This window comes from Chiloscyllium plagiosum, unplaced genomic scaffold (genome assembly GCF_037043375.1).
Source record: "Chiloscyllium plagiosum isolate Xiang-an unplaced genomic scaffold, Cpla_swu_hap1 HiC_scaffold_3, whole genome shotgun sequence".
NCBI classification, from domain to species: Eukaryota; Metazoa; Chordata; class Chondrichthyes; order Orectolobiformes; family Hemiscylliidae; genus Chiloscyllium; species Chiloscyllium plagiosum.
In genome coordinates, this window is record NW_028270141.1 from 65,570,460 (window position 1) to 65,597,613 (window position 27,154).

At 41.1% G+C, this 27,154-nt stretch overlaps 2 protein-coding genes across 4 annotated transcripts in view; one reads left to right on the forward strand and one right to left on the reverse strand.

Moving 5' to 3' along the window:
- The window catches only part of enpp4 (ectonucleotide pyrophosphatase/phosphodiesterase 4), a 75,492-nt gene that overhangs the window by 39,538 nt on the left and 8,800 nt on the right, over nt 1-27,154 (forward strand). Inside the window, exon 5 of one of the 2 annotated variants that reach the window (XM_043682791.2) lies at nt 9,872-9,889. The exons of the other annotated variant lie outside the window; for it this stretch is intronic. Within the exon in view, the coding sequence (XP_043538726.1) occupies nt 9,872-9,874 (3 nt within the window). The 3' untranslated portion in view covers nt 9,875-9,889. Of the gene's footprint in view, nt 1-9,871; nt 9,890-27,154 lie in introns of those variants that run through there. 2 annotated transcript variants of the gene reach the window in all.
- On the reverse strand, nt 1,050-26,410 carry enpp5 (ectonucleotide pyrophosphatase/phosphodiesterase 5). Of its 2 annotated transcripts, none has more exons than XM_043682756.2 (4): nt 26,286-26,410; nt 13,873-14,745; nt 12,349-12,528; nt 1,050-3,067 (listed from the first exon to the last, which is right to left on the reverse strand). In XM_043682756.2, exons 2-4 carry the CDS (start codon nt 14,714-14,716, stop codon nt 2,658-2,660), a joined length of 1,434 nt encoding a protein of 477 aa, XP_043538691.1. In that variant the 5' UTR covers nt 14,717-14,745; nt 26,286-26,410; the 3' UTR covers nt 1,050-2,657. The 2 variants fall into 2 exon arrangements, with proteins under 2 accessions (XP_043538691.1, XP_087836061.1); XM_087979935.1 differs by lacking the exon at nt 26,286-26,410 and adding an exon at nt 26,025-26,146.

Sequence of the window (27,154 nt, forward strand, 5' to 3'; positions counted from 1 at the left end):
TAAGTTGTACTCTTTACATGGTCAGTTGATGAAGTGTGCACTCTTCCCCATGCTTTTATCCCCCACCTCCACTGTTTCAGTGATGTCACTTCCCAAATGAGTAAACCAGAAAAATTCAATGAAAGAAGTTACTTAGATTGCAGTTGAGGTTTTAATTTGAATACCAACTCTATTTAAATCATTTTGATCGCAAAAGGAATTGAAAGAAATATGCCCTAAATAATATTTGTACCAAATGAATAAGCTACATTTTGTTTTTGTTCCTTTTCCAAGGATTTCTAATTTAACAATGTGACAACAAACCCACTTGGTGATCAGCTTCATTTATTTGTAAATTCTGTTTTAAGTGTATAATCCAAGTGTCCCAAATTACCATAGGATTTCTTGAATGCTAATAAATATCTTCCACCATTGTATAGGTAAAGCTGTACCTCTGGCAGATTAGAGCCACAAATGGGTGCATTTGATCATGATTACAGAAAATACAACCACTTACATTTATGTAGTAACTTTAACATAGTAAATACCCAATGTGCTTCACCAACAAATAGCAAAGATTAGAAAGGTGGACAAGATAGGTTGTCAGGAGTAGGCAGAAATGTATTCCAAAACATACGGTCTCAATTGATTAAATGCAGTCAAGAATGAAGGCCAAATTACCATGGGTGGGGAAAAATAGGGCTAGAAGAGCTTATAGAAAACAGGAATGGGTCTTCCTTCTTTATTTCAAACGCACTGCTTCCACCACCTTCTGTGGAATCTAATTCCAAAGACTGAACACTCTGGAAAAGAAAATTTCTTAACTGAATGAGAGAGAAGGCTTCACCAAGGATCAATGCTTAATCTGTGGAGACAAGCAAGTAGGGTGGGATAGGGATCACAGGGAGATGGTTACTGATGAGGTCACAGGTGAAAGTGAGGACTGCAGGTATTGGAGTTTAGAGTTGAGAGTGTGGTGCTGGAAAAGCACTGGAGGTCGGGCAGCATCCGAGGAGCAGGAGAGCAGGATGCTGCCTGACCTGCTGTGCTTTTCCAGCACCACACTACTGACTAGGTGATATCAGGTAAAAGGTAGGGATTTGGTAGATCCGTGATCCCTCAAATGACAAAGTGCCTATGAAGAAGGGATCTCTTCCAGCCCTCCCCCGGCCACACCCAAACGAAGCTACAGGCAAAATCCAGAGACATCTTCAAATTCCTGCTACCATAGCCTTTAAGTATCTTATTAATGAACTGATGTTGGGGATTCAATGAAGGGACTTCTGTCCAATTCTCCTGGCCCAATGCCATTGTGCACAACAAAATCCAGCCTCGTGGATTTCTTTTTTACCAATATGTGTTACCATCAATGTAAACCTGACTCTCAAATCCTTCTGCTCTTCCCTGCAACTAACTTTCCTTGAAGTGTAATTACATTTTTACTATGAGTTCAATTCATATTTAAGCCATTTAAACTTGGCTGCCACATTTTGCCCATCTCATTATATCAATATCACTTTAGAACTTCTTCCACCCCCAGAATGATCTACATCCTGCATGATTGACTTCAATGGATCTCAAAATCATAAAGGTGTTACATTTCTACACAAACAGATTAATTTAGATTTGGAGATGCCAGTATTGGACTGGGGTGCACAAAGTTAAAAATCACACAACACCATTAGTCCAACAGGTTTAATTGGAAGCACACTAGCTTTCGGAGCGACGCTCCTTCATCAGGTGATGGTGAAGGGCTCAATCCTAACACAGAATTTATAGCAAAAATTTACAGTGTGATGTAACTGAAATCATACATTGAAGAATTGATTGTCTGTTAAGCCTTTCATCTGTTAGAATACAGTGATAGTTTCACTTTTTACATGTTTTGTGATTTACACAGTCACTTAATACTAAGTGACATTAGTTAAGTAGAGGCAGGATCTAACCCAATCCCACTTATTTGACAGTCTCTGGGGGTGGGCACCTAATGGAAAGGGAGTCCTCCAGGGAGGACCTCACTCTTTTCACACCTGAGGCCTAAATGTGGTGACCTGCTCGGGTTCTCACTGTACAACTCAAAACAGCATCAAATTTGAGATTTAGGGTGAACAGGGCAGTCTTTAAGTGACAAATAATTGGCCACATCTGACCCTCATAAAATTGCAGCTAAGTTGGGAGAGGCAGGAGGGGTAGCAGGAGGACCACCTTGGGAATTTTACCACTTTTACCCCATCCTTCCCTCTCTTCTTCCTAACAATGTGAACCACAAAATTCTGCCTGTAATGTCTTAGATTGTGACTTACAACAGGTGACAGTTGCTAGAATGGCTGTTATGTGATTTTTTAAAATTATAATAAGGTATTTGAGTAAATATTTATTAACCAAATTCTTTTAACATTAATCATGTAGTCATCACTCAATAAAGTTTCTCTATGGCATTACTTTCTAAACTCACTAGTAGATCTGACCCACTTGAGTACTGTTACCATCCCAAGCTGCTACAGGGCATAACTGACAGACATTTTCTGAATCTGCAAAACTATAACCCTAATTTCACATATTGTATGACTACAGTCTCTCAGATAGTTAATACCATTTTTAGATGATAAATGACAATTGACAGAAGGTATATAGAAACGTTAAGTTCCATATCAAAGAACAGTTCAATACACTCAAATTCATCTTGACAGCAAGGGTTGAGACATTTCACCTTGGTGAATATTCAATCCAGACATCTGGCTTTTTGTAACCTGCTGTATAAATACTATAAGAAAACAAACAACCAGTACACTTCCAAGGAGAATTCCAAGCCAAGCATATGAACCCCTTGTGTTTATTTCACCCTGGGATACAATATCCACGACTGAACTTTCAGTTGCAATCATTTTTCCATCAACTAATAATTCTCGAACATTGTTTAAGGTGCCATTATTGGACATTGGGACAATTCCCAAAATGTGGCAGATTAATGGGTAAATATCAACAATATCCATGATTTCCTTGGTAAAGTTCTTCTTGAAAGCAGGACCATGGGCGATCAGTAATGGTTGCATATTGTTTATGGTGTTATCATATCCATGATCACCCACTAAAGGAAAGAAAAGAGCAGTTGTGTGACAAACAAATCAATTTCAAATAAGCACATAATTCCTGAAAGTCCTTATTGAATGGAGAATTTATGCTCAACACAGCAAATTCTATCATTACAAGTAACCACCTGGATCCACATGCAAGTGCACAGATGCATCTGCAATTCAATTGCAATAAGCAATGGGAACAGAAAGTGTGTTTTGACAGGTGCTAATGTACTTGGATACTCTAACTGCTCTTGATACAGTTTTAAGAAGTTTCAAACCACAGAGTCATACAGATGTACAGCACGGAAACAGACCTTCGGTCCAACTCGTCCATGCCGACCAGATATCCCAACCCAATCTAGTCCCACCTGCTATCACCTGACCCATGTCCCTCTAAACCCTTCTTATTCATATACCCATCCAGATAACTTTTAAATGTTGCAATTGTACTAGTTTCACCACTTCCTCTGGCAGTCCATTCCACACACGTACCAACCTCTGTGTGAAAAAGTTGCCCCTTAGGTCTCTTACATATCTTTCTCCTCTCATCCTAAACCTATGCTATCTAGTTTTGGACTCCCTCACCCTAGGGAAAAGACTGTGTCGATTTATCCTATCCAATCCCCTCATTATTTTGTAAACCTCTAAGGTCACCCCCTCAGCCTCCGACCCTCCAGGGAAAACAGCCCCAACCTATTCAACCTCTCCCTATAGCTCAAATCCTCCAATCCTGGCAACATCCTTGTAAATCTTTTCTGAACCCTTTCAAGTTTCACAACATCCTTCTGATAGGAAGCAGACCAGAATTGCATATAATATTCCAAACGTGACCTAACCAATGTCCTGCACAGCGCAACATGACCTCCCAACTCCTATACTTAATACTCTGACCAATAAAGGAAAGTATAACAAATACGTTTTCACTATCCTAAATAATTTTTTAAATGCATATTGAAATAACTCAATAAAGCCACAGTAACCATATTATAATTGAAGAAATACTTAGTTATTGAACTTATTTGGTTTTAGGAAACATTTCCATACTCCAACAAAAACAGAAATTGCTGGAAAAACTTAACAGGCCTGGCAGCATCTGTGGAGAGAAATCAGAGTTATCATTTTGGGTTGAGTGACCCTTCCATAGAACTGATGGCAGCTAGGAAAATATCAGTTTATATGCAGAAGATAGGGTTGGGGGAGGGGGTAAAGAGTAAACGATAGGTAAGGGTAGAGCTGAAAGAGAGAGAACAGTAAGAGAGAGAACAGTTGGACAGATAAAGGAGTGAATAATGATCCAGCTAGGAGGGTGAATACCTATGAATGGGGATGAATTCCAAGACAATGTGTTAACATTCTCACTTTGAATTCATTTTCCTTTGTTTTCTAGATATGTTCTTTAAATCAAATCATACAACATAGGGTACTTAGCTTTCTACATTAGTTATTGTACTGAAAGTAGTCTTGGGATCACTATGAGTCCAGAATAGTGGCAGCCATTATGGGTAATCAAGAGGTCACATTGGTGAGCCCACACCCAGATTTCACGGAAGCTAACTTAAGAATCCAGTTTCTGAGGAAATCAATCCTGCAAAACAGGAAGAAAAAAGGCCTTAGAGGACCATGAAAGCCAATGACAGTGTGTATGTCATTTAAGAGACAGATGGGTGGTACCTGAAGACTATTGATGGAAAGTTATACAGCATATGGACGTACATGGAATAGTGTAGGTTAGATGGGGTTCAGATTGGTATGACAGGTCGGTGCAACATCGAGGGCCGAAGGGTCTGTACTGCGCTGTAATATTCTATGTTCTATCCCATGGAAGTGCCAGTGCATGGCATTAAGGGAATGAGGGAACCTGGGAATACATCAAAATGTAATATGATGGCCTAGAATGTAGTCAGATATAGAGGACTGTGAAGGAAACAAAAAAATGCTGGACTGATTCAGTAGGTCTGACATCAGTGGAGAGAAAATAGGGTTGATTGGTATGTCTGTAAAACAACCCAAACCACAGTAAAAGGGAGTATTGGGAGTGAGCTGAAGAGTGGAGGAACTATGACGGTCAATCCAGATTAACTTCACTGGAATTAAAAACAAAAGTTGCTGAAAACACCTAGCAGGTTTGGCAGTAACTGAAGGAACAGCGCTCCAAAAGGTTGTACTTCCAAATAAACCTGTGTGTCGTGTGATCTTTAACTTTGTGGAGACAGAAACAGTGTTAATGTTTTGAATCCAATGACTTTTCTTTGGAACTGAAGGGGATTGGAAAATGACTTTATTTTGTTGGCAAAGTGGGGAGGAGAAAGTAGAAGAGATGGTGAAGGTGCCCAAAGCAAAAGACGGAATGCTTAAGAGTGGTAAAGTTGAGATTGAAATGCAAAATAGGTGAGAATGTAGGTTTGATTAGAGAAAATCAGGCTTTACTATCAGCAGAGTTGACCAAAAATACACTGCGTTAGTGGGGGAAAAGAGACGCTATTGCATCTGTTCTGATGATGCTATTTTCCACAGATATACCAGTGATGTGTTAACCTTATCCTTCTTGATTGAAAGGGCCGTTAGCCATGTCTGACTCATTTCCCACAGTTCTGAACCCTCACTACTTGCCCTGTCTTCCAGAACAAGGACAGTTTTCATTGTATTTACCTTTCCACCCCACCAGTCTCCACATTCAAAGGATCATCCTTTGCCATTTCCGCCACTTCCAGCCACCACCAAACACATCTCCCCCTCTCCTTCTTTGTCAGCATTCCATAGGGTCTGTCCCTTCATGATACCTTCCAGTCTTCCATCATGGCTAAATATTTCCTCACTCTCACATGTACCTTTCCATACAACCAGAAAAGTTGCAACAAGTGCTCATTTCACCTCTCTCCACACTTTCCACATGAAACTTTGGTTTATATGTATTTTGTTCAATGTAGTTTGCTGTATTCACTGCTTACAATGCAGTCTGTTTTACGTTGGCAAAGCTAAACACAGACTGGGTCACTGCTTTGCAGAATATCTATGCCCTGTCTCGAAGAATAACTTCATTCATCCACTTGTCATTTCAACAAACCACTTTACTTCCATGCCAAGATTTCCATCCTACAGCTACTGCAATGTTTCAGCAAAGCGCAACACAAGCTGGGACAAACAGCACCTCATTTTCCACTTAGGCATTTTACAGCTTTCAGGACTCAATGTTGAGCTCAATGACTTCAGAGTATGAACGCTGTCCTGCATTTTGATCCCACCCGCTCTCTACCACATGTTGTTTGTGTCTTGTTAGCTTTGTTCTCAGTGGAATTAACTTATTTGCTTCTATTGAGACCTCTGATCACATGCATTTTACATCCTTTATTCCTTTACCACCATTAGCAGTCCCACTGTTTTTTACATAGAAATGTAGAAGAGAGGAACAGGAGTAGACCATTTTACTCCTCGAGTCTGCACTGCCATTCAATATGATCATTGTTGATCATCAAGCTCAATGCCAGAATCCTGCCCTTCCCCATATTTCTTGATTCCTTTAGCCACCAGAGCTGTATCTACCGCCTTCTTGAAAACACAATGTTTTGGCCTCAAACAGTTTTTGTGGCAGTGAATTCCACTGATTCACCATTCTCTGGATGAACAAATTTCTCATCTCAGTCTGACAAGGTTTACCCCTTATGCTCAAATATGACCCCTTTCCTCCCCAGGGAGCATTCTTCCTGCATCTAATCTGTCAAATTCTGTTACATTCCAGTAGGGTTGATGGTATTCTCGCTAGGCTGTTAATCCAAGGACCCAGATAATGTTCTGGGGACACAGGTTCAAACCCTGCCAGGACAGATGGTGAAGGTTGATTTCAATAAGAAAAAATTTGGAATTAAGAGATGAAACCATTGTCAAGTGTCAGAAAAAAAATCTATCTGGTTCAATAATGTTCTTTAAGGAAGGAAACTGCCATCCTTACCTGGTCTGGCCTCCATGTGATACCAGACCCCACACCAATTGCCCTTTGGGCAACTAGGAATGGGAAGGATAGGCAATGCTGGCCTAACCAATGATGCCTTCATCCCATGAATGAATTAAAAAATTCTGATAGATTTTATAGGTTTTCTATGAGATTCCACCCTCACTTTCCTGAACTCCAGTGAACACAAGAGAACACTTCCTGATGAACAGCTTTTGCCCAAAATGTCAATTTTCGTGCTCCTCGGATGCTGCCTGACGTGCTGTGCTTTTCCAGCACCACACTCTCGACTCTAATCTCCAGCATTTGCAGTACTCACTTTCTCCAGTGAACACAATCCTAACCGACTCAATCTCTCCTCATACATCAATCCTGCCTTTCTCGAAATCAACTTGGTAAATCTTTGCTGCACTTCCTCTAAAGAGGGTCTTTTCTCAGATAAGGAGATCAAAACACACAATATTCCAGGTGTGGCCTCACCAATGCCCAGTATAACTGCAGCAAGACGGCCAACATACAGTATGCCTTCTTTATTGCTTGCTGCACTTGTGCGCTTATTTTCAGTGACTGATGCACAAGGACACCCAAGTCTTGGTGAACATTCCTCGCTCTCAATTTACCTGACAATTACCTATATTATTCTGAATCTGCCATGCATTTGACCGCTCAGCCTGCACTGCAACATCTCTGCATTCTCCTAAAAAGCTCTTCCTTCCACCTAGCTTTCTGTCATATGCAAATTTTGACATATTATCTTTAGTTCCATCATGTAAATCATAACATATATTGTAAATAGCTGGGATCCTGCAGTATCCCTCTAGTGCCTGCCATTCATTCCTACTCTTTTTTTTCTGTCTGCCAACCAATTTCTATCAGGCTCAATACACTACCCCAAATCCTGTGCACTTTAATTTTACGTATTAATCTCTTTTGTGGGAAAGTCCAAATAAATCACATCCTCTGGGCTCCCTGATCAACTGAACTCATTCCATCCTTGAAGAATTCCAGTAGATTTGTCAAGCATGTTTTCCCTTTTACACATCCAAGCTGTGTCCGATTCTACCACTGTTTCCGTGTGCTCTGCTAAAAAAACAGTGATAATGGAGACTAGCATCTTCCTGTGACCAATATCAAGACTCACTGGTTTATAACTCCCTGTCTTCTCTCCACCTTCCTTTTTTTGAATAGTGGGACTACATTAGAAAATATTCCAGACTCCAAAGAATCTTGGAAGATGAACATCAATGTATCCACTATATCTCGGGCCACTCCTTAAGTACTCTGGGATGTGAATTATTAGACCCTGGAGATTTATCAACCTTTAATCCCAACAATTTCTCCAACACCATTTCTCTACTAATACAGATTTGGTTCAGTTCCTCCCTGTCACTAATCACTGTGTTCCCCATCATTTCTGCATCTTATTTGTGTCCTCATAAAATCACAGAATTCTTCCAGTGCAGATAGAGGCCATTTTGCCCATCAAGTTTCACTGACCCTCTGATAAACATCCCACCGAGACACCTCACTCTCCCACTCTATTCCCATAGTTAATCCATCTGGCCTAAACATCCCTAGACACTACTAGGCAATTTAGAATGGCCAATCCACCTAACTTGCACATCTTTTGACTGTGGGGGAAATCCAAAGAACCTAGAGGAAACCCCTGTAGATATTGGAAGACATGCAAACTCCACACAAGCATTCACCAAAGGATGGGATTGAACCCAGGTCCCAGATGCTGTGAGGCAGGAATGCTAAGCACTGTGCCGCTGTGCCTCTGTTCCACCCTCCTTTGTAAATACAGAAACCAAGTATGAATTTAATACTGGTAATGTCATTGGAGTGAAATATGGAGGAATCAACTATATAATGTGCTCCTAAATCTACCTAGGCTACTGAGGAAGCCTCATGCAGGTTTAAGATTGCTGTTAACTGCACTATGAAGGTAGCATCAGTGGTCATGAGTCTGGCTCAGCATGCCCAAGCAAGAGGAGATAAGTTATGACAGCCTTCCAAAAATCATTCTAACATGGTGTGATGCAGTGCACCCTAGGCAATGGTATGGTCTGTTTGGCCCCAAAACTACACTTGAGTAGAACAGATGGAGCTGGTGGACATAAACAATAAGAAATAGTCATCCTGTGACCAATGACAATTTGACATCTGTCTGGACCACTTTTGTTTAAACTGAATCCCCTTTGTCCTACCTCCACAGCCATGGCATATCACCAAAGTCCAATAGGAGTTAGACCAAGTGCATAAGATGTCTAAAAGAAGCCAAGTGCAACTGTATATCAAAGAAATACAAGTAACCACCTGGTGGATGAACTGGAGAATAAATGCACAAGTTCACATCCTCAAACCTTCTGGACTTAGCTCAGTTTGTGGGGTTGTTGTGACCTTGTGGTGTTCTCTGTCAGTTCAACAAGAAGCAAGGAACTGGAACAGCAAACAATTATGGGAGAGGTTTTCCAAAAAGGAATTCCTTGGGGGAAGCCAGGGAATCATGAATTGGAAGATTTTATCAAAACCTTACTAGACTCTGAATAAACCTGATTAGATTTAAAGGGTCAGACTCTTTAAGCTAACTGCTGCCTTTTCCCATTGGCGCCACAAGCAGTATGACATCTGGTGAAACTTCAAAAATGAGAAATGGAGTAGACCAGTCACCCTTCAAGCCTGCTCCATCACTTGTGGCTGATCATAAAATGTCATATGTCTTACATCTGCCCTGCCATTCAGGAATCAGTCTGGTAAACCTTTACTGCAGTTCCTCCATAGCTAGAATATCCATCCTCAGATAGGTGGATCATAACTGCACACAATACTCCAGATGTTATCTCACCAAACTTCTGTACAATTGCAGTGAGACATGTCTGCTGCTGTACTCGGAATATCTCGCTATGAAGGCCAACATACCATTTAACTTCTTTACCATCTGCTATACATGCATGCTGAAGAGTGATGTACATAAACAACCTAAGAGGAAAAGAAACAAATGCTGACAAAAGAATGGAGAGGTATGGTGTAACATATTGAATCTGTAATGTGTGTTCAGCTGAACCTATGAATCTTTAAGAACGTGAAGTTTGTTTGCAGTACTCAAAGTTTAAGTGATACTTAAATCCAAAGGTCTTGTTATCTTGATTCTAAACTTAATGTGAGATTAATGTGGTGTAACTGTGCTATTGTTAAGGAAACTGAAAAGATGATAACCTGCAAGGTGGCAATCTAGATCAGATTGAATATAAAATTGTTAAGGTTAAAATTACTGTTAAATTTATAACAAATGCACTATATGTGCTGGTTGCTTGGCGACCAAGAACTTGGCAGGGATGAGATTATCATTTCATTAATCATGTCAGAACTAGAGAACAAAGAACTAGTTGCTAACTTGATCAAAAAGCTTGATGAAGTTGCTAAGAAACAACTGACCAATCCCCAGGCAACCTTGCATATATGGGTACGCGAGTATCATTCTTATTATATATAAGTTCCTTGTTGAGTACCAAGGAAACATGTTAAGTTTTGAGTTATCTACACTTAAAAGCAAATCTCTAAAAGGGGATATTAACTTATAAAAATGCATCATTTTGATAGATACAATTTGAACATTACGTATTCAGTTAGGAACTTGGGATATGAATGCCACTGGCATGACCGCCATTTGTTGCCCAACTTTAGCTGTTTTAGTATGGTTGATACAACAGAATGACTTGCTAGGTGACTTCAGAATGAACTCAGGATTTAACCAATTCAGTTTGAGACACATATAGGTTAGACCAAATGGTAAGGACACTGTAAAAAGGACACTGGTGAACCAGTAAGATTTTACAACTATCACTTTTGCTCTGTCTAGCTTTAGATGATCATTAAATACGAAAAAGTCGTTCTGAAAATACTCGCAAACTATAAGTGCACACAGAATGGAAGACAATTTCAATGGAAATCAAATAGTAAGATGCTTAAAAAAGATTGAGAGAGAAAATTGGAACACAAATATATATTTACGTATTTCTATTTTTCAGGAATAGCAGCCGGTGACAAGTGGTGTTCCACAAGGGTCAGTGTCGGGGCCACAACTTTTCACTTCATACATTAATGATCTAGATGAAGGAGCTGGGGGCATACTGGTTAAGTTTGCAGACAAACAAAGATATGTAGAGGGACAGGTAGTATGGAGGAGGTGAGGAGGCTGCAGAAGGATTTGGACAAGTTAGGAGATTGGGCAAAGACGTGGCAGATGGAGTACAATGTGGAGAAGTATGAGATCATGCACTTTTCTAAGAAGAATAGAAGCATGACTATTTTTTAAATGGGGAGAAAATTCAGAAGTCTGAAGTGCAAAGAGACTTGGGAATTCTAGTCCAGGATTCTCTAAAGGTAAACTTGCAGGTTGAGTCAGTAGTTAGGAAGGCTAATGCAATGATGGCATTTATTTTGTGAGGACTTGAGAAGCAGGGATGTACTTCTGAGGCTCTATATGGCTCTGGTCAGACCACATTTTGAGTATTGTGCACAGTTTTGGGCCCATATCTCAGTAAGGATATATTGGCCTGGAGCAAGTTCAGGGGAGGTTCATGAGAATGGTCCCAGCAATGAAAAGCTTAGCATATGAGGAATGTTTGAGGACTCTGCGAATACACTCGATGGAATTTAGTAGGATGAGGGAGGACATAATTGTTCAGACCATTGAGTATTCTGTAAGTTTCAGTGAATGTTGGGAAGATGTTTCCATTGGTCGGAGAGAATGGGACCTTAGGGCATAGCCTTAGAGTAAAGGGAAGATTTTTTACAATAGAGATAAGGAGAAACTTCTTCAGCCAGAGTGGTGAATCTGTGGAATTCACTGCCACAGAAGACAGTGGAGGCCAGGTCATTGAGTATATTTAAGCCAGAGATAGATAGGTTCTTGATTGTCAAGGGGAATCAAGGGTTACAGGAAGAAAGCAGGAGAATAGGGTTGAGAAACTTATCAGCCATGATTGAATGGTGGAGCAGACTCAATGGGCTGGATGGCCTAATTTATGCTCCTATGTCTTATGGTCTTATTAAGAGCAATTCATATATTGTGGTGCATGCATCAGTTCTTTATCCTTGCAGTTTGAAATTTTTTTAGTCTTTAGATTGCTAAATTAATGCAATCTTCTCTCAATGTGCTTTGAAGTAGCCAAATAAAAGCATGTAATGTGCTTATGATAGTTGAAGAGTGACAAAAGTGCATAGCTAGACACGAGAAGAAATTGCCCCCCTTTATTAATAACTGCCTTATCCAAAAAGAATGTCAATTTTCTATTTCTTTAAAAGAATTTTAGAAAGCATTTTTAAAAAGAAAATACTTACAATTAAATTTTCCAGTTGTCTTATTCTGATTAATTGTCCACCCTTCATCTGCCACAGCTATTATTGGTTGGATTCTCTTATTGTGCTTGTACCGAAAGCGATCTGGAATATCCTCCTTCTTGTATACAGTCATATTGGGGTGAGCATTCACTAAAGCATTATATATCTCATAGTATTTACCTGCAGCAAAACAAAATGGCTGTCACATCAGTGGCTGGTGCAAAAAGCACATTCAAATTTTTTGTTGAAAGATAGCTGGAAATGAAGCTAGAGCATTCATACGAACAAGGAACTGGAATAGCACATTCAGCATCTTAAACTGTCTTCACTATTTAATCTGACTGTAACCCTAAATCTGTATTCCCTCCTATCCCTTATAATGTTTTATCCCCTTGTTTAGCAAGAATCTATTCACCTCTGTCTTAAACAAATTCAGGATGCTGCTTCCACCATCTTCTTTGGAGGAGAGTTTCAGACATTGATGATCCTCTGAAGAACAAAATTTGATATCATCTGTTTTAAATAGCTAAGTCCTGATTTTTAAACAATAACCCCTACTTTTTGATTCACTCCTAGATAGAAACATCCTCTCCGCATCCATCATGTTAAGATTTTTCAGCATCATAAACCTTTCAATCAAGTTGCCTCTTACTTTAAACTTCAGCAGATACAAGCCTAGCCTGTCCCACCTTTACTCATTAGACAACCTTCCATTCCTGGTATTAAATATGATAAATCTTCCCTGAACTGCTTCCCATAGATTTACATTCTTATTTTAAATGAGGAGACTAATACTATACATAGTGCTCCAGATGTGGTCCCAGTAGTGCCTTGTACCACTGAAGCATAACCTCCTTTCCTTTGTATTCAATTCCCCTTGCAATAAGGAACAACATTATTAGCTTTCCTGATTTAATATATAGTTATAGCATATACTTTCTGTAATGTATACACGAGGTAACACAGATATCTGCATCTCAGATCTCCGCAATCTCTCATCATTAGGTAATATTCCTACTGTCAAAGTGGACAATTTCATATTTTACCACATTATACTCCATTTTGCCACATCTTTGCCCATTCACTTAACCTATCTATATTGTTTTATAGCTTCATGTTCACAATTAATGTTCCTACACATCTTTTTTAAGTCACTGGCAAATGCATTGCCCATCCTCTCATTCAAGTCATTTATAGAAATTGTAAATAGCTGACCACCTTACACTGGTCTGGGTGGTACATCAACATAATGCTACTCTGAAATCCCCCCTTTGTGCTTTAAGTCCAATCCATTTGAGTAAATATTCCTTTAGGCTTAAGATTAATTTCTATAGCTGTGCATTAGCCTTGTGACTTGTATATGTGGACACCCAAAACCCAATTCTTTTCCACAACTCAGTCTATCAACATGAAGAAAATTTCTAAGTTGCTTTGTTCAGGTTCAAGATAGCTGATCTCAGAATTATATTCCAAATATGTTGATTCCAAGATTTATCAAAAAAAAAGTCATAAATGTTATCTTACCTTCTTTGGGCAATATAGCAGAAACTGGTGTAAAGTCAATCCATGTGTACAGATCACGATCAATGTATAGATCTAATTCAATGATCCTGTCTCTAGAGCACGGAGTCATCCCATGGTCACTTGTGACTATTAAGTTTACCGTGTTCCAGAGTCCAGCTTTTTGAAGTTGTTCTACAAGGTAGCCAAGCTTTAGATCAATATCTGCAATGACTTTATCCATGAAAGGGTTGTCAGTCCCAAACTCATGGCCTGTCTGATCAGGTTCTTCCCAGTACAACAGGCCAAAATTAACAGGTTCTTTTCCTCTGAACCAGTCAATCAACTGAGTCACTCGATCCTCAAAAGGAACAGAGATATTATAGATCATGTAGTGAGTTGGGTACATCCCGTGTATTTGAACATCAGTACCAGGCCACATTACAGCCCCACTCTTATGGCCTTGAATCTGGTTTGTAACCCAAAGTGGATAGGCCTCATCCCACCATACTGGATCAAATATGTCCATTCCATCCATAGAAAAGGTTTTATTTAAGTCCTGATCATACATTTTATTTGCTACAATTCCATGGTTCTCTGCATATAACCCAGTAACAAGGGTATAGTGGTTTGGATAGGTTTTTGTGATGAAAATATTTGTAACCCGATTTACATGAATGCCATTTTCCATGACATACTTAAAGCGTGGCATTCGAACTCTATGGATGTAATCCCATCGAAATCCATCAAACGATACCAGCAACACTTTTGGTTGATTCAGCTGGAGAGATATAGCTTCAGTGAGAGTCAAGGTAATTGCAATGTAGCAAAGACACATCTGCCTGATGTGAGGTGTCATGATACTCATTTATTTATGGTTAGGTATTTAGACACCAGCTGCAACACACAAATAACATCTATCAACTTTGTTTACATATCAATGCAATAGCTCAATGCAATATTAAAACCTCTTTATAACCAAAATGTTCTCTCGTTCCCCATCTAATCTAGGAAGTGCTTACTTAATTGGGGTCCAGTTCCAAGGGCACATTTATTTCTCTGGCATAACTAGTACCAAGAAATATTTCTAAATAAAATGGTCACAAACAGCATCCAAGTTTAGATATGTAGGATATACATTGCTGAGATGGTGCAATTGCTAGAAGAGATGATGTGAAAACACATGGAATTTTTGAAACTTTGAGAACTTTAGCTAACTGTACACCTACACAATCAGTGAGAAATCTCTGCTGTGTCACTCACAATCTTCCCTGGATGGAAAATTGCAAGCAACCCACATACACTTTCCAATAAAACAAGCCTCCTCCCTGTCCAATAGTTTGAAGTCTTAAAAGGATTTGCCTAATAGTATACTACCATTCTCAACATAAGTACTGAAGAAAAATTATTACAACAGTGTTCAATGTTATTTCAAGATAGGGGTTTTACCCTATATATTTGTGTAAAAGTCGATCTCGTGTAAAAGTTGACCCCTTATTGTTGGACAAAAAGTCTTGTATTTTCTATATATCTCATGTAAAAGTTGACCCTACTATATTGCATTATAAACCTCATACAAAGGAAACTGATGTTCGCATTAACGCTTAAATGAAATCGTATTCATTCATTCATACCAGTAACTCTACTCATCGCTCTTTGTTTACTATATTGCATCTCTATTGATTCATAACTCTACATAGTCCATTTGGTTTACTACAGCACGTTTTGATTCATTCATTCATTCAGACCAGTACTAAGTCTATCGGTAGCTATTGCACTTCGTTCACTATAAATCCAAGAGTTGATATTGTTAAAAAATTGTGCCATTATATCTGCATAAAAGTGAGATATATTAGCTACATATATCTTTAATTCTTTGACAAATTTGTTAATGTTGCTGAGATTCATAACATTCAAGAGGAAGCGGAAGGGAAAAGGAAGAATTTGGTGGGAAAGTTCAAGATTCTTACATATTCAGAATTTAATGAATGTTTCATTTTAAGTTTCCTAAAATTCTCTGTCCTCCTTCACTGTTCTTTCTTTTATTTTCCATTTCTTTCCCTCTCCTACACTTCTTGATCATTGCTTGTTTTTTCTTGAAATTCTATACTTCTGCTGGTCCACTTTTCTGCAACTCTCGGCTAATCATTGACCTCAGGTTCCACCTGCAAATATTTAGCTACCCCTTTTAAAATTTTGCTTTTTCTGGCTTTTAGATGAAATTATAATTCCCATAACAGCCTCAATAAATCTTTTAGCTGATTAAGGACAGAACTTTTAAATCTTCTACTTCTTATTGAGCTCGTAACATACTGGCACCAAATCCTAACATTTGTTATTGCTGCAAATCAAATACAAGAAAGCCTTTTGCAGTAGTTTTGCTTTTTAAAAATATTTTTAAAATAACAATTTAGCTACTGTAATTCTCTTGTCTGGGGGTTGAAATTGTGGATCGAACATGCAGTTTCTTATGTCGAAACACCAGACAAGGTTTCTCCTTTTCTTCCAGTTTTGGACAGGATAGCCCAAATTATTTTACTCCCAAGTGAAGAGGAAGGACCTGGCAACCCTTTTCTTATTCAGTGGCCACCTCAGTTACTCACACAACTTTGATTTAAAAATAGACCCTTCCCTATTGAGCACAAGAACACTAAAAAGCAAACTTTAAGAGTTTTTTTTAAAATTAAAAATGTCACTAACTCTTTATAAATATATTAAAATGCTTATTGTGATAAATCCGTTCTCAACTGTACTAAACTGAACAACAGCAGGTTACTGCTCTTACGTTTATCAGGGAATAATATTTATAGCGACATTCTTAAATGTTGCCAAATTGCACTCAGTATTGGCAGATTTCACATTCTGCAATATACAAAAGAGTTTGAGCAGAAATTTGAAGGAAAGAAAAACTTCCACCAGTTCAGGCACAATTTAAACCCTAACCACTCTGCAAGTAGAAATTTAGAAGTTTGAATAAGAGACTAAACAGACATACTGACTTCTGCCTTTTGTTGCTCCTTTTACTTCATTTTTATTTATAAGCATAGCTGAGAAATCTGCCATGCCAGATAGGAATTGCATATAATAATAAGGCCAACATTTTAATGCTGTAGGCCTGCCAAAAGAAATATAGTGGAGACGAATTATTGTGATCTACTCTGTCGAGAGGGAATCTAAATAGAAGAGTCAACATTATTTGCATACGCTGTTTGGCAAAACTGTAACCCAGGAGCCAAGGACAGCAAAATCATAGAATATCTCTATTAATTGTCATAGAGCTGTACAGCATGGAAACAGACTCTTGGGTCCCACTCACACATGCCGAGCAGATATCCTAAATTAATTTAGTCCCATTTGCAAGCATTTGACCCATATTCCTCTAAACCCTTCCTATTCATATACCCATCCAGATGCCTTTTAAATGTTGTAATTGTACCAGCCTCCACCATTGCCTCTGGCGGTTCATTTCATACACATGCCACTCTCTGCGAGAAAAGGTTGCCCCTTAGATCCCTTTTAAATCTTTTCCCTCTCATCTTAAAATTATACCCTCCAGTTTTGGAATCCCCCACCCCACAGAAAAGACTTGGCTATTCACCCTATCCATGCCCCTCATGATTTTATAAACCTCAACAACATCACCGTTCAGCCTCTGACGCTCCATGGAAAATAGCCCCAGCCTGTCCAGCCTCTCCTGAAAACTCTAAGCCTGGATGCATCTTTGTAAATCTTTTCTGAATCCTTTCAAGTTTCACAACAACCTTCCTACAGCAGAGAGACCAGAACTGCACACAGTATTCCAAAGGTGGCTTAAGCAATGTCCTGTACAGCTGCAACATGACCTCCCAACTCTTGTACTCAATGCACTGACAATAAAGGTAAGTACATTCAAGGAACTATGAACCTGGACGCCAAGTTCCCTTTGTTCAGCAACAGTCCCCAGGACCTTACCATGAAGTGTATAATTCTTGCCCTGATTTGCCTTTCCAAAATGCAGCACCTCATATTTATCTAAACTTCTCAATATTCAGAACTTTAGCTAGTTATTTCACAGAAAATGAGAGAAACATTTTTCTTAGTACATGATGCCCCATCAACTGACAACACGTTAGGAGGGGTGGATATTCATGAGTTATCACCTCTTTTTCTACTACCCCCAAACTTCCTCCTCCATATCCCTGTTCTATCTCACAACAGACAAGAGATTTAATTTCCTTAGTTATGAAATTGCATCAGGTCTGCATGTATATCAGAATCACTTCACAATGTTGTGTGAGACCTTATTTTTAGGTACAGGTCATTCTGCTACAATGTACATTCTGTTAATATGAATTTGATATAACACAATTGACAAATTGGGGACAATGTTTTTAAAACACATATTGGTTAGAACATGATTCTGGCCCCAAGTTTAAATAGTGCTGCTATTAAGCATTTTTCTTATAACACAGGGATTGCATGAGAATGGAACTACCATGTTATAGCAGAACTGATTGTATGCCTAATGCTACTTTTGGTATGATACCCTTCGCTGAAACAAGAATGAACTTGATAGTTGTGGTGGAGTAAGAAATAAGCTAGGTGTTGAGTTTGTGGATGACAGCAAAATTGGTGGTATAATAAAGAAGATTATCTAAGACTACAATCTTATGGGACAATAGGCCAAGAAGTGTTGTTGTGGTTCTGTTCGCCGAGCTGAAAATTTGTGTTGCAGACGTTTCGTCCCCTGTCTAGGTGACATCCTCAGTGCTTGGGAGCCTCCAATGAAGCTCTTCTGTGTTGTTTCCTCCGGCATTTATATATACACTATAAATGCCGGAGGAAACAACACAGAAGCGCTTCACAGGAGGCTCCCAAGCACTGAGGATGTCACCTAGACAGGGGACGAAACGTCTCCAACACAAATTTCCAGCTCAGCGAACAGAACCACAACAACGAGCACCCGAGCTACAAATCTTCTCACAAACTTTGAAGGCCAAGAAGTGGCAGTTAGAGATTAATTAAGATCAATGGAAGATGTTGCATTTTTAGTAAGGCAAATCAAGGCAGGACTTACATGGTTAATGGTAGGACCCTGGGGAGTGTTGTTGAATAGAGGGGCCAAGGGGTTCATAGATTCTTGAAAATGGCATCACATGTACACAGGGTAGTGATAAAGATGTTTGGCATGTTTGCTTCATTGGACAGAGCTTTAAATATAGGAGTTGGGATGTCATCTTGCATATGTAGAAGATATTGGTAAGGCCACTTTTGGAATACTGCGTTCAATTCTAGTCATTTTGCAATAGGAAGAATGTTGTTAAACTAGAAAGGGTGCAGAAAATACTTACATGGATATTCCTGGGACTGGAGAGGCTGGATCAGTTGGGACTTGCCCTGGTGTGTCCTTGTAGAGGTTTATAAAATCATGAGGGGCTTAGATAAGGTGAATAGCCAAGAGGAGAGGAATCAAAAACTAGAGGAGAAAGATATAAAAGGGACCCAAGGGGCCCTATTTAACACAGAGGGTGTTGCATATATGGAATGAGCTGTCGGGGAAGTGGTACAGGCAAGTACAATTACAATATTTAAAAGACATTTGGATAGGTACACAAACAGGAAAGTTTTAGAGGGATATAGACCAAACACCAGCAAACAGAACTAGTTAAGTTTGGGATACCTGGTCAACATTGACGAGTTGGGCTGAAGGATCTGTTTCCAGCTGTATGACTCTATGTCAGACAACTACTGATATATTTCTAGTAATTCTCCATTCAAATGTACAATTGATTTGTTATTTACGCTACACCTGTTCAACCAGACCAATTAAAAACTTTGATGAAAAATGTGTTGCTGGAAAAGCGCAGCAGGTCAAGCAGCATCAAAGGAGCAGGAAAATCGACGTTTCGGGCATAAGCCCTTCTTCAGGAAGGGCTTATACCCGAAACATCGATTCTCCTGCTCCTTTGATGCCGTCTGACCTGCTGCGCTTTTCCAGCAACACATTGTTCAGTTCTGATCTCCAGCATCTGCAGTCCTCACTTTCTCCCAATTAAAAACTTTGCAGTTTAATAAAATGCTTGAGCACAAACAGGCTATCTGGTTCATTAAATCTGCAATAACATTTTTCCCACAGAATGAGGCAATTAAATGTGGGGTGAAGGCTAATGGAGGTCCTAACCAGCATTCTCAAATGTGATTAAATGCTCCATCACTACCAAAAATGTTACAGCAGACGACATCAAAGTCTGAAAAATTTTGGTCATAGCTTCCAACATTTTTCAGTAATTATTGATAGAATTTACTTTATCATCCAAATATTCTATCTTTAATAGATTTTTTGAATAACAGATCCTCCTAATTATCCATATATAGCTCAAGTAGTTCTGCAATTTCCATATCAATTGATGTGACCTCTCCGAAAAAGGAGATATTATTTGGTACCATTGCTATTCCTTCACTTCCCACGACAAATTTGCCTCTCTTATAGAGTCATAGAGATGTACAGCATGGTAACACACACTTCAGTCCAACTCATCTATGCCACCCAGATATCCTAAATTAATCTAGTTCCATTTGCCAGGACTTGGCTCAAAGCCCTCTAAACCCTTCCTATTCATGTATCCATCCAGATGCCTTTTAAATGTTGCAATTGTACCAGTCTTCCCCACTTCCTCTGGCAGCTCATTCCATACACACACCACCCTTTGTGTGAAAACGGTGCCCCTTAGGTGTCTTTTAAACCTTTCCCCTCTCACCCTAAACCTAAGCCCTCTAGTTCTGGACTCCCCCAACCCAGGGAAAAGACTTTATCTATTTACCCAATCCATGCAACATTAATCAATTGTTACTAATATAATAATAAACTTCTGTTTCTCTCCTTCATGTTTTAATGCTAACTTTCAGCTTCCAAACACTCATTCTGCAGATATCCGCTGTTCTATACATGTGCTCCGACTTTTGTTTTATCTGCTGCATAATGTTTATCTTTTCAGTTTCAAGCTAGCTCTACTTTGTGTATTCATCGATGGAACCAATTATCTTTTCTTTGCTATTATATACTTTTAACAAGGTTCCCCATGGGAGACTGATTAGCAAGATTAGATCTCATGGAGTACAGGGAGAACTAGCCATTTGGATACAGAACTGGTTCAAAGGTAGAAGTCAGAGGGTGGTGGTGGAGGGTTGTTATTCAGACTGAAGGCCTGTGACCAGTGGAGTGCCACAAGGATCGGTGCTGGGCCCTCTACTTTTTGTAATTTACATAAATGATTTGGATGCGAGCATAAGAGGTACAGTTAGTAAGTTTTCAGATGACACCAAAATGTGTTGTAGTGGACAGCGAAGAAGGTTACCTCAGATTACAACAGGATCTTGACCAGATGGGCCAATGGGCTGAGAAGTGGCAGATGGAGTTTAATTCAGATAAATGCGAGGTGCTGCATTTTGGGAAAGCAAATATTAGCAGGACTTATACACTTAATGGTAAGGTCCTAGGGAGTGTTGCTGAACAAAGAGACCTTGGAGTGCAGGTTCATAGCTCCTTGAAAGTGGAGTCGCAGGTAGACAGGATAGTGAAGAAGGCATTTGGTATGCTTTCCTTTATTGGTCAGAGAATTGAGTACAGGAGTTGGGATGTCATGTTGCGGCTGTACAGGACATTGGTTAGGCCACTGTTGGAATATTGCGTGCAATTCTGGTCTCCTTCCTATCGGAAAGATGTTGTGAAACTTGAAAGGTTTCAGAAAAGATTTACAAGGATGTTGCCAGGGTTGGAGGATTTGAGCTCTAGGGCGAGGGTGAACAGGCTGGGGATGTTTTCCCTGGAGTGTCAGAGGCTGAGGGTGACCTTATAGGAGGTTTACAAAATTATGAGGGGCATGGATAGGATAAATAGACAAAGTCTTTTCCCTGGGGTCGGCGAGTCCAGAACTAGAGGGCGTAGGTTTAGGGTGAGAGGGGAAAGATATAAAAGAGACCCAAGAGGCAACCTTTTCATGCAGTGGGTGGTACGTGTATGGAATGAGCTGCTAGAGGATGTGGTGGAGGTTGGTACAATTGCAACATTTAAGAGGCATTTGGATGGGTATATGACTAGGAAGGGTTTGGAGGGATATGGGCCAGGTGCTGGCAGGAAGGACGAGATTGGATTGGGATATCTGGTTGGCATGGACAGGTTGGACCGAAGGGTCTGTTTCCAGCTGTACATCTCTATGACTCTGAGGTTCAACTCCAGTTTAAATATTTCTCATTGTAGTTTTGAAATTTTTCCTCATCGATCCTTGCAGGTTTCCTTTCATCTCTTATAATTTACTCCTTAAATTTTTTTTTACTTTTCAATCTTACACTGAAATACATTGTCATCACACGACTTAAAATTTTGTCATTCTTTTAGGTGAACTACTTGGTATGCATCAGTACCCAGAACTAAGTAAGGTTTGCTTCCTCCATGGCAACATTTAGTCTAAGAAAACAGATCTGAGCTCAACTTTAGGATAACAAAGACATCCCATAGTTAATTAGTGCTTAATAATTATTGGCTGTGTGACAAAACCAATGCTGTTCTTCATCTTACTTCAAAGTGCCAAAAAGTAAATTCAGCAAAATTGAAAGATTAAAAGGATGGTAGTTGCATGGATACAAGTTTTGTTAAGAGACAACAACTTTGGGGTAGTGCTGAGTAGTTGTTCTCTGACTTGAGGGATGTATACAGTGCTGCCTCATAGATGTCAGTATTAATGCCAGTTTTCTTTAAAATATATGTGAATATCCTGGTCATCAGTTTCCAAGGCAAAGTATCAACATTTATAACAATGATAAGGAGTCCGATGCATTAAACTGTGAAACATACAGTAACTGATTTCAGGAATCTGGTGAAGTGAGCATATATATGACAAATTAAATTTAACAGGTGCGTAATAGCCCATTTGAGAAAGAATGAAGAAAGTCAAAATGAATAACATAGTATAACTATAAAGAGGGCACAAAAATGAACAAAAAGTCATATTTTGTCCTTTGAAGATATCAGAACATGTTGAGAAGTTGTTAAAAAGGCATTTTTGACAGAGCTTTGGCTTTATGACTCTATAACTCATCAGGAGTGATAGTATTTTGCTGTCCATTCCCAAGTGCTTTTGCTTGCTAGGCAATTTCAGAGTTAACCACATTCTTTGAGTCTGGAGTTAAATGCCAGTATCAGTACATGTAATGACGGCAGATTTCTTAAAGATAATAGTGAATCAGGTGGGATTTTACAGCAACTGACAAGGGTTTAGCGTCATAGATATATACAGCACAGAAACAGACCATTCAGTCCAACAAAGTACCACTAACATTGCAATCCAAATTTATCAAATTTAATTAAAATTCTACCTTCTGCCAAATAGGATTTGAACCCACATGCCCAAAGCATTAGCCTCAGCCCCTGAATTATCAGTCCGGTAACATTATCACGACAGCATCACTTAATCCTAGTATTATGGACAATTTTGAGCATCACATTTTCACAACAATGCTAAGGTGGCAGATGATGGTGAGACTAGTCTCCTTTAGAGACTAGCTACAGGGAGATTTATTAGAAGTGCTCAACATTGTGAAAGATTTCGATTGTTTTGCTGAGATACTGTTTCTAATGACAAGTAATAAGTGACAAACAGACACAGATTTTAAGTGATAAATTAGCAAAAATACCAGGAGGGAAATCAGAGAGAAAAAATAAATCACCCAGTACACTGTGATCTGGGATGGCCGAAAAGCTGACGGAAGTGGATTCATGACAATTTTCAGAAGGAAACCGGATTAATACTTGAAATGGAAAGATTTGTTGGACTGGGCGGAACAAGCACAGGAAGGGCCACTTAAAGCAAAGCACTGACACCAACAAGATGGTCAAATGACCCCCTTCTTTACTGAGTCATCTTGTGATTCTGTTTGGGTCATTTCACACTTAATTCCACATGGGTCTCACTCCTGGCAACAGAACGCTACCACAGACTCTGAAACAAGATTTATCCTCTAGCCCAAGCTCGCAGATACCTCCTCCTACTGCCCCCTTGACCATGACCCCACACCCCACCACCAAACCATCATCTCCCAGACCGTCCATAACCTCATCACCTCGGGTGATCTCCCATCCACCGTCTCCAACCTCATAGTCCCACAACCCCGCACCTCCCGCTTCTACCTCCTGCCCAAAATCCACAAACCCGACTGCCCCGGCCGACCCATTGTCTCCGCCTGCTCCTGCCCCACCGAACACATCTCTGCGTACCTTGACACCGTCCTGTCCCCCTTAGTCCAAGAACTCCCCACCTACGTTCGGGACACCACCCATGCCCTCCACCTGCTCCGTGATTTTCGCTTCCCCGGTCCCCAACACCTTATTTTCACCATGGACATCCAGTCCCTGTACACCTCCATCCCCCATCACGAAGGACTCAAAGCCCTCCACTTCTTTCTTTCCCGCCGTACCGACCAGTACCCTTCCACTGACACCCTACTTCGACTGACTGAACTGGTCCTCACCCTGAACAACTTCTCTTTCCAATCCTCCCACTTCCTCCAAACGAAAGGAGAAGCCATGGGCACCCACATGGGCCCCAGCTATGCCTGCCTCTTCGTAGGATATGTGGAACAATCCATCTTCCGCAACTACACTGGCCCCACCCCCCACCTTTTCCTCCGCTACATCGATGACTGTATCGGCGCCGCCTCGTGCTCCCACGAGGAAGTTGAACAGTTCATCCACTTCACCAACACCTTCCACCCCGACCTCAAATTCACCTGGACAGTCTCAGATTCCTCCCTCCCCTTCCTCGACCTTTCTATTTCTATCTCAGGCGACCGAATCAACACGGACATCTACTACTAACCGACCGACTCCCACAGCTACCTGGACTACACCTCCTCCCATCCTGCCCCCTGTAAAAACGCCATCCCATTCTCCCAATTCCTTCGACTCCGCCGCATCTGCTCCCAGGAGGACCAGTTCCAAAAACGCACAACCCAGATGGCCTCCTTCTTCAAGGACCGCAATTTCCCCCCGACGTGGTCGACGATGCCCTCCACCGCATCTCTTCCACTTCCCGCTCCTCAGCCCTTGAACCCCACCCCTCCAACCGCCACCAGGACAGAACCCCACTGGTCCTCACCTACCACCCCACCAATCTCCATGTACAGCGCATCACCCGCCGTCATTTCCGCTACCTCCAAACAGACCCCACCACCAAGGATATATTTCCCTCCCCTCCCCTATCAACATTCCGTAAAGACCACTCCCTCCGTGACTCCCTCGTCAGATCCACACCCCCCACCAACCCAACCTCCACTCCCGGCACCTTCCCCTGCAACCGCAGGAGGTGCAAGACTTGCGCCCACACCTCCCCCCTCACCTCCCTCCAAGGCCCCAAAGGAAACTTCCATATCCGCCACAGATTCACCTGCACCTCCACACATATCATCTATTGCCTCCTCTGCACCCGATGTGGCCTCCTCTATATTGGGGAGACAGGCCGGCTACTTGCGGAGCATTTTAGAGAACACCTCTGGGACACCCGGACCAACCAACCCAACCACCCTGTGGCTCAACATTTCAACTCCCCCTCCCACTCCACCAAGGATATGCAGGTCTTTGGACTCCTCCATCGTCAGACCACAACAAAACGACGGTTGGAGGAAGAACGCCTCATCTTCCGGCTAGGAACCCTCCAACCACAAGGGATGAACTCGGATTTCACCAGTTTCCTCATTTCCCCTCCCCCCACCCTGTCTCAGTCAAATCCATCAAATTCAGCACCGCCTTCCTAACCTGAGATCTTCTTCCCGACCTCTCCACCCCCATCCCAGTCTGACCTATCACCCTCACCTTGACCTCTTTCCACCTATCACATTTCCGACACCCCTCCCCCAAGTCCCTCCTCCCTACCTTTTATCTTAGCCTGCTGGACAAACTTTCCCCATTCCTGAAGAAGGGCTTATGCCCGAAACGTCGATTCTCCTGTTCCCTGGATGCTGCCTGACCTGCTGCGCTTTTCCAGCAACACATTTCCAGCTCTGATCTCCAGCATCTGCAGACCTCACTTTCTCCTCAAAGATAATACACATAGTAAGGGTATTTACAATATTGTATTCTAGCTTTGATCCTACAACACCGTATTTTAAAAGGAACACGAGTGAGGTAAGATCCTTTATGAACCTACGCAGTAATGAGTTACATGAGGAGCTGACATTTCCCTCAAATATAAACCGCCTTAAAATAAATCAGATGCTGCTACAAGAAAAATCCTTTGATCCGCCACATCGGGAGTCTGCCCACGGCCAGTAGGAGAAAGGAGTAGAGCTCGGTGATCCCTCCCTCGGTGCTAATATTAAGCGGCCCCAAGCGGTGTAGGAGTGTGGACTGGACAGGACAGGTCGGCCCCCTCCCCAACCCCACAAACACTCCCACTCCCGCAATTCACCTGCTCGCGGTCTCACCGCCCGCTTCTCGCGCACAGCCACGCTCTGAAACCGTTATGACGCTGCCACCGCGGGGACCAAGCTCCGCAGCCCTACTCCGATTGGTCGGTGGGTGCTCCATGATGCGGATGGGACCACACCCTCGGGGCGGGGCGGCCTGGGAACACCCGACAGAGTGCGCTGAGCCCGAACCCCAGCTGGTCGAAAGGTAGGATGTTACTGATGTGGCCAAGAGAGAGCGAGAGCCGAGATCAAAGTTTTCCCTAATACGAAATTGGGGTTCTTGATTTGAAAATGGTCTCGCCCCGTTCCAATGGGGATAACGTAGTATGGACAAACTCCCACTCAAAACTTTGAGTTCCACTGTTTAAAGTTTATTTCAAATCCATTCTGTTCTTCCGAATCCAGAATGAGAAGTCACACGATACCAGGTTATAGTCCAACGTAGCGAAAATGCTGGAAAATCTCAGCAGGTCTGGCAGCATCTGTAAGGAGAGAAAAGAGCTGACGTTTCAAGTCTAACTGACACTTTGTCCAACATAGTTTGTTTGAAATCACAGGCTTTCGTAGCTTGATCGAGATGTGAGGTGCTGAGAAAGCACAGCAGCATCCCAGGAGCAGGAGAGTCGACCCATCTGGCATAAGCCCTTCATCATGAATGTGGGGTAGGGAAGGGGACTGAGAGATAAATAGGGGGGGGGGGCGGAGGTAGCTGGGAAGGAGAAAGTGGATGCAGGTGATGGGTAATTGTGATAGGTTGGCGGGAAGGAAGTTGGACAGGTGTGACAGGTCAAGAGGGTGGTGCGAGTTGGATCTGATATGAGAAAGTGAGGACTGCAGATGCTGGAGATCAAAAAATGTGCTGGAAAAG

Bases quoted from the DNA above. Each gene is read 5' to 3' on its own strand.
- enpp5 (XM_043682756.2), bottom strand. From the start codon at position 14,716: ATGAGTATCATGACACCTCACATCAGGCAGATGTGTCTTTGCTACATT. The intron at 12,529-13,872 runs GTAAGATAACAT...GTTTTGCTGCAG, and splicing joins TGCTATATTGCCCAAAGAAG to GTAAATACTATGAGATATAT. The intron at 3,068-12,348 runs GTAAGTATTTTC...TCTTTCCTTTAG, and splicing joins GACAACTGGAAAATTTAATT to TGGGTGATCATGGATATGAT.